Genomic DNA, 8,168 nt, shown 5'->3' on the forward strand with positions numbered 1-8,168 from the left:
AGATTTTGATGGTAAACTGGAGATCACTGAGACATCCTCTATTCTTATCCCGTTTGCAAAGACTTCGCATAACACATCCATAGAAGGGAGCCTCTCAAACATAATGATACGGCGATCCATCCACTTTTGAATTCCCATTCTCAGATTTTCACAACCATTGGGCAGGTATGAGCAATAAAAGCAATCGGGGTCACATCCTGGAAAGTAACCAGCTTGGATTAGCTTTCCTTTGACTTCGCAGAGTGGAGTTGATAATTCGTTCACATCATAGATGTAAACAGTGTCCAGGATAGCGTTAACAGTTTTGTCATGCTTTGGCATAGGTGCAGTGATGACATTTAGAGTTTCTGGAGGATCGAACTCAATTTCCCCAGCATCTATCATATCTTGTATTTTATTTTTCAAGGCCCAGCAGTGATCTGCGTCATGTGCTGGACAGTTTGAGTGATAGGCACATGTTGCATCAGGGCGATAACTCGGAGAGGAAGTGTTGACATTCTTCGGAGGACCTTTTAATGTGATCAGATCTGCTTTTAGCAAATGCTGCAATGCCTGAGAGATTGGCATGTTGATTCTGGTGAAATTTCTTCTTGGTGCATCTGGTTGACGCGTATATTTTGGCTGTTGATCTTTTTGAGGCGCAGATGCGGAGATCAGAACTGCCCCTACAGATTGATGCTGCTCATTTTTGCGACCTTTCTGAATTTGCATTGTATTGACCTCATTTCTCCCGCTGATGGGCCTTTTTGTAGTACCAGAGGAGGAGCCTATTTGAATTTTTCCATTTTGAATGCCACTTTCGACACGTTCTCCGGTCTATATCAGGTCAGTGAAACCTGATGATGAGCTTCCCAGCAAATGACTATAGAAAGGGCCAGTGAAAGTGCCCATGAACATGTCGACTAGCTCGCGATCAGATAAGGGTGGTTGAACCCTTCCAGCCATATCTCTCCACTTTTGCGCATATCCATTGAAACTTTCTTTTGGTGCCATGGACATGCCCCTTAGTTGAGTACGGGTTGGTGCAAGATCAGCATTGTATTGGTATTGTTTGTAAAAAGCAGCAGCTAATTCTTCCCAAGTATGAACCTTGGTATTTTCCAGCTGGTAGTACCACTCGAGTTGTGTACCCGACAGACTTTCTTGGAAGAAGTGAATCCACAATTTGTTATCTGTTGTATGAGGTTGTATCTTCCTCACATAGGATCTCAGATGTAGTTTTGGGCAAGAAACTCCATCATATTTTGCAAAGACAGGAACTTTGAATTTTGGAGGGATAACAACATCCGAGATGAGTCCCAGATCATTGAAATCTAAGCCAGGTATTTTTTGTATCTCCATAGCTTTCAGACGTTCTTCCAGCTGTTGGTACTTGTCATCATCCGGTTCGTCCCCAAAATGATCATCTTCTTCATTGGAAGAGAGAGAGGGTTTAGCAGAACCCTGGTTGCTGTGATTGTCTCCTTGTTCATCATCACCGACTGCTTCAGGGATCGGTGGCTTTTTGAACTTTTTGACTGGGATTTTGATCTTCCTTTTCAGGTGACTCAAGCCTACAGATCCTTTGGGCTTCTTTTTCTTCTTGATCATCAGGGCTTTCAGTTCTTGTTGCCCCTTTGCCAGTTCTAGAATTGCCACTTGAACTTGGGCATTCTGTGCTTCGAGATTCTTGATGCTCATTTCAGATTCCATCTCTTCTGACTGAAATAAACAGCGAGAAGATGAGAAATCCGTCATGTGAACCTGTTATGCAATGTGTATGAATGGATGCAATGTATATGAATGAAATGTATATGCAATGTATATGAATGAAATGTGTGTGATATGTTTTCAAGGATCTTAGAGTTTAGATTTGTTAAAACAAAGAAGAAACAAACATTAGTTAAACAATTTATTTCTTTTTTTTGCTTTTTTTCTCTTTGCCTCATTTGGGCTTACAAAACAGAAATAAAGGAAATGAATGATCCCTCAGGTCTCCCATGGACGCTTTCTCTTTGCCCCCAGGAATGTGTTGATCCGTTGTTCTTCTTGCAGCTGTCCGGTGAGCTCCAATATCCTTCTCTCATAGTCTTGATAGTGTGCTTTGAAGGTGTCTCTTTCCTCTTTTAGTTGAACCCAAGATTTTTGCAACTCTTCTAGGTCAGTTGGCATATCCGGGTGTAGAATAACGTGGGGTTCGTCTCCTTCGACCTCTGGCTCAATAGTCATAGGTAGAATGGCGGGATATGGCATGATGAGTTTCTGAGCATGAGTACGGACCCATCTGAGGTAAGGTTCCATAGGGATAGAATTCCATTGCCCCAAAGTTTTGCTTTCTATTCTATAGACACTGCCCCATGCATGTATGAACCTCCGTCGGTGTCTATGAGAATCATTCTCGTAATCAAACACAATGTCACGGATAATCATGTCATGAGGACCGTTGCTCCTTGCATATCTGAATTGGCGTAGAGCCAAAGAGGGATTGTAAGTGATGCCCCCTTTGATGCCAAGGAGTGGCACATTAGGGTACTCTCCACAATGATCAATGATAGTAATGTCTCTTTGAAAGAAGTTGTTCCACCGGATATCTGAATGAGACAAAGACATAATCCTGCGAGACCATTGCATTCTTTGTTCATTTCTCAACACTGATCGGGGAAGATGAAATGTAAACCACCTAGCCAGTAGTGGTATACAGCACATAAGAGTTCCTCGTTTCTTCATGGTACGAGTGTGTAGAGAATGTAGAATGTCTCCCAGCAATGTTGGTACCGGGTTACGGGTTAGGAAAAGGTTGATGATGTGTACACTTATGAACTGGTCGGGATTAGGGAATAAAACCAACCCATAGATCAAAAGGGCCACAACCTCCTCAAAAGCTGGATAACTTTTGTTTTCTAGTAGTAATCGAGCCTTTTCCATTAAGAACTTAGCAAGCAAACCCTTAACTCCACTCTTTGTTTCCCAATTGGACTCGATTTCTGATTTTCGCAAATGTAAAGCAGCAACAATGACTTCAGGTTTTGGAATCCTTTCCAAACCAGTGAAAGGTAATTGATTTTGAACAGGTAATCCAATTAGTTCAGAGAATTCTTCCAAAGTGGGTACCAACTGGTAATCAGGAAAGGTAAAGCAATGATGTTCAGGGTCAAAGAACTGGAACATGACCCGTATCATGTCTTCTTCAAATTTTGAGGTAACCAAATGGAGTAGGTGGCCATGCCTTTCGGTGAATTGAACATTCCTGGGGAATTCTGATACTAAGTCTTTTAGTTCAAATGGTACCGTTGAGATGTTGATTCGGATGTAATCTCTGGTGGCGGGAGCCATTACCTGTAAATAAACAAAGGTAAACTCTTTGATCCTTGAAGTGTTTAGTGAGAAAATGATATTCTTATGATGCTTATGATGTCAAACACGTGGCACACAAAAACAAATCAAACAATAGCCTTAGGCTTAAAGGCCTGCATGGAGCTGATAGGTGATACCCTCCCCACTGAAGTTGAGTTGGTTAAAACCTGTCCTAGAATAGTATTCGGGTTCTATGATCCTTGGAGGTAACATCTCAATACGGCGCTCGAGCAGCCGATCAAAATATTCCTCGAGGATAACTAACTTCGATCAATTTCAAAGCTAGCCACTTAATAGGTCATAAGTCAAGTTCAACTAAAAAGGTTCTAAGATAAATTAGTGTTTAATGACATTTCGGAAGCCTAATATACTCCTTGATCGTTTTCAAGGGACATCAGTATAAACCAAAGTATCGCACTAACGATGACTACCAGATCAACCGTATCGGTACATGCCGTACAGTTTCCTTGGTCTATTGTCATATACTTAAGGTATCTCGAGATTCGGGTTAGAATCTTCCACACAAGCAAAATACCCAAACAAACCTTTGAAAAATAGAGCAATCAAGTCAAACAATTGAAAACATCGAAGTGATCTATTCTCTTAAGGTAACCCCTTTTGAAAACATTTTGTTTTTTAGAAAGTATGTCCCCAGCAGAGTCGCCAGTTCTGTGGGCCTCCGTTTTCGGCCATACCTCTCGCGGAGAGATACGTGAACTGACTCTTTTTATTGTTTCTGCTTTCACATTTTTGAAAATTCAGAGAGTCGCCACCGACCTTTTATTTTATCCAATTAAGGAAAGGTTTATAAAAGAAACAGAAAAAAGACCTTTAAGAAATTCTGGGTAAGGGGGTAGGTTATACAAAGGGAAGGTGTTAGCACCCTTTGTATCCATGGTTATCCATGGGCTCTTTAGTTTGCTTAGCTCACTTTTTTTCGATCACTTTTCAATTGCTTTAAAATGCTCATATGTGGTTTAAAATACCTTTGTAAATTGAATTTGTAATGATCCTTGTGCGGATGTATACAAAGTGTTTTTTATCTTTCGAAAGATGTTTTTTTGAAAAAAAGAACGTTAACTTCGTAATGATCCTTGTTTGGATATATACAAAGTATTGTCTTTTTGGAAAGTTTTATTTTGAAAAACAACAGTGCATGAGAATTTTGTTTGTTTTGATTTGAGCAAGCAAATTAGGAGGTCTACCCTGAGTTGTAAGGTCTTTATCCTATTTCCTTTAAAAATCTATCCTTTCACCGGATACAAATAAAAGGTTCGATTTTGTACTCGAAACAGTAGAATTTTGACTTTGATTTTGAAAAGAATGAGAAGGGATTACCTTAGGAGGTGCAAGTGTGATTGTGTTTGAATTCAGATATTTTATCTTTTGGAGTTAGTGATCTAACGGTTCAATTTTATCTTTGACATCACTACGCCAAATTTGAGTTTTGCCAGCACAGCTACGAAAGCGCTTTTAGGCAAAAGCGCTGTTATAGGTTTCGCTAAAAACAAATCTAAAAAACAAGGAAAAAAAGCGCTGTTGTAGGGGAATATTAGAAAGCGCTTAAAAAAAGCGCTGGTAAAGAGTCCCCTTACGAAAGCGCTTTTGAAAAAGCGCTGGTAAAGGCCTCCCTTTTCAAAGCGCTTTTAAAAAAGCGCTGGTAAAGACCCCCTATTTCAAAGCGCTTTTGAAAAAGCGCTGGTAAAGCCCCATTTCAAAACACTTAAATATATTATAAAGAATTACCTATACCTATTGTTTTATAATATATAATTAATAAAATAAAATAAAAACCAAAACACGTTTTCTCCACTGTCGAAAATCAAAACAAGCCATTGATTCAGAAATCATCTTCGCCGTCATCTTTTTCGGTAACCCTAAGCCATCATTGATTCACCACCACCAGCCATCGATTCACCACCGTTAGCCATCGTTTCTCCCTCGCCAGCCATGGAGTATCCACCGTTCCACCACAGTCTTCTCCATTTTAACCCTGTTCCCCAAAATAAACCCTAAAGCTGATTCCTGTGAAGAATGACGAGATTCAATCCCTAAATCGATTCCTCTCTTTGAGAAATTGTTGTTGCTGACTCTGTTGATTTTGTTTTCTTTCTTCTCGATTCGATAATCATAATGAATATTCATTTTCCTCGGTATGCTAGAGCTTCCCTTCATCTTGTGGTTTTGCTTTGTGAATCATGTTCAAGTGTGTCTCAATTGCAACCAGGTGAAAGTGTTACTTGCTTGCACCGCTCCTTGTCACTCTCGTTGCTTTGAAGTTAGGGTAAGTGAGTCACGACACTAATCTTTATAAGCACTTGCTTAGTTAGGGTTTTCAATGTGAAACTGAATCCCTATAGAATTGATTAACGATTTTCTTCTCATAGAATGCAACCAGTTATTCGGTTGGATATAGCTTGTTGATTGTAAATTACAGGTTATTCATGCTTCTAGTACAGTTAGAGATTGTTGATTTAACTCTTACATAATGAACTTAAGGCTACCATTTGTTTATGGAAAAATAAGCTTTGTTGGCTTAATTAGCTTGAAATGCAGTTAGCGGCTTATTCAGGTTCTTCACAATCACTAGCTTAGAAAAGTAAAAGGGTGCAAAAGTATGGAAGATTAAATGTCTATTTATTTAAGGTATCTTACACCTTATTATATCTCTCAAAGGTTCATTAGGATTTGGCGAGGAAGCACTACAGTCTCTTCCAGGGAAAGTTGGATCTCAGGTTAGTATTTATTGTTTTCTACATCCGGAAAAAACGTCGGTAATACTATCTAAGCGAACATCTGCTTTATAAGCTAGTTGCATATATACTGGATTTTCTATTTGTATCTTTATTTTAGTTTTTCCTGTGTAGGATGTCAATGATGTTCTCTCTGCCATAGATTATGTGATCAAGCTAGTTGCATATATACTGGATTTCAATGATTGGTAAGAAGGTATTGAAATTAATACTCTGTTTGTATGCTTGACAAGTATGATGTGCAAGTGGTTTTAAATTGCTCTTGGTTTGTTTTTTTACTTAGATTCAAGTGTTTCAAATTGTTTCCTTGTGATAGATCATTCACACAAAAAAAATATTAACATGTCTGACAAAGTACTATACATGTAATTTTTAAAGTCTTTTCAATAGTTTGATATCATGTTGGCTATTATGAAAGAAATAAGTATATATTACGTTTAGAGAACTGACTCAAGTTCATAGCCATATATTTTGCTAGAAATTGTGTGTCACTAATCATAACCATTAATTATATTAGTTAGCAGACTTTACTTTAATCAAAGAAATAGATATATACCATGCTTTATTGATTCACAACATTTCATCCACCTTTAAAAATCAGCTTTATGCACAACTCTTATGAACTTGTCTTTAGTTGGAATTAAAAGACTTGTCTTTAGTTGAAAACAATTCTTTAGTTGACTTTAAAATTCTGAAATAATTGATATGACTTATCTCTTTTTGACATATCTATATAACTTCTATTCATGTTTTATTAACTCTTATCTTCTTGCAATAACTCTTATGAACTTTTAATTTGTTGAAGTGTGGTGGCTTTTGTTGATCATAACGTATTGTTTGGATTTCTAATTGTTACAGGCACCAAAGAAGTTTGTTGCAGCTGCAGCAATTAATCCAATTTTCAACTTTGCACTGATGGTTGGTACAACCGATATCCCTGATTGGTTCTATGTAGAGGCCTGTGGAACCATTGCAAGAAATCGGTTACAGGAAACACTTTCAGCAGAAGATTTGTCTCTCTTCTATAGCAAATCTCCTATCTCGCATGTTTCAAAGGTCTTGCCTTTGAACCAAACATTTTTTAGATTGAATTGCCATGTTATTACAAGCTCTCTTAATGATTGAATTACCCTGATTGGTGTTAATGATTATGATTACGATGTATCTTATTTCATGAAGTTGATTTCTGGCATTATGTCTTTTCATGAATTCTGCAGGTAAAGGCACCAACACTGTTCCTTTTAGGTGCACAAGATCGTCGCGTTCCAATCTTTGATGGACTGCAAGTAAGTACTTATAGCGATAGGAATAATTCACTCAGACTCATGGTTTTCTTCGTTGTTATTGTATGACAATATAACTTTCGCTGTTTGAATGTTTAGTACGCTCGAGCTTTAAAAGAGAAAGGAGCAGAGGTCAAAATCATCATGTTTCAAAATGATGTTCATGCACTCAAAAGGTACACAAGTCCATAATAAATCTCTCATTCCTACATAGAATCATTATGATGATTTTAAATCTTATTTTATATTTTTGCAGGCCACAATCTGAATGGGAAAGCATCCTTAACATTGGGACATGGTTCAACAAATGCTGCAAATAAGTGTGTCGAAAACTTACGACACTAGTTAATTAGTCAAGTAAATTGAAATTTGATTGATGGCACTGTACAACCAGTTATATCCTCCATGGTCAAAATTGGGACTATAGTTTGATACATTTTATAGTAATATACGAAATACACACAAACAAATGATAGTGTGCTTATTTTGTAGCTAAGTGGATATTATAGTGGATAATTATAAGCACTTGCTTATAAAATTAGTGATGTTTTATTTGTATTTTGATAATAAATATATGCAATATTAATTCATAAAATGTTTCATATTAAATGTATTTTTTTTTTTAAAACGAAAGCGCTTTCTAACTAAAAGCGCTGCCTAAGATTAAAAAAAAAAGCATAAAAAATAAAAAAATGCACAACCTACGAAAGCGCTTCTTGAAAAAGCGCTGCTATAGGGGGGGGTACAAGAGCGCTTTCTGGAAAAAGTGCTGCTATAGGGGGGATACTAGAGCGCTTTT

At 37.6% G+C, this 8,168-nt stretch overlaps 1 protein-coding gene across 1 annotated transcript; it reads left to right on the forward strand.

Moving 5' to 3' along the window:
* The first annotated feature begins 6,829 nt into the window (after nt 1-6,829).
* LOC131632529 (acylamino-acid-releasing enzyme-like) lies at nt 6,830-7,765 on the forward strand. Its single transcript, XM_058903272.1, has 4 exons — nt 6,830-7,142; nt 7,304-7,372; nt 7,469-7,545; nt 7,626-7,765. Exons 1-4 carry the CDS (start codon nt 7,002-7,004, stop codon nt 7,687-7,689), a joined length of 351 nt encoding a protein of 116 aa, XP_058759255.1. The 5' UTR covers nt 6,830-7,001; the 3' UTR covers nt 7,690-7,765.
* Nucleotides 7,766-8,168: the final 403 nt, after the last annotated feature.

This window comes from Vicia villosa, unplaced genomic scaffold (assembly GCF_029867415.1).
Source record: "Vicia villosa cultivar HV-30 ecotype Madison, WI unplaced genomic scaffold, Vvil1.0 ctg.000955F_1_1_3, whole genome shotgun sequence".
Classification (NCBI taxonomy): Eukaryota; Viridiplantae; Streptophyta; class Magnoliopsida; order Fabales; family Fabaceae; genus Vicia; species Vicia villosa.

Excerpts from the sequence above, each read along its gene's own strand:
- LOC131632529 (XM_058903272.1), top strand. The coding sequence starts at position 7,002 with ATGGTTGGTACAACCGATATCCCTGATTGGTTCTATGTAGAGGCCTGT. Across the intron at positions 7,143-7,303 it reads CTATCTCGCATGTTTCAAAG|GTAAAGGCACCAACACTGTT; the intron begins GTCTTGCCTTTG and ends TGAATTCTGCAG. Across the intron at positions 7,546-7,625 it reads GATGTTCATGCACTCAAAAG|GCCACAATCTGAATGGGAAA; the intron begins GTACACAAGTCC and ends ATATTTTTGCAG.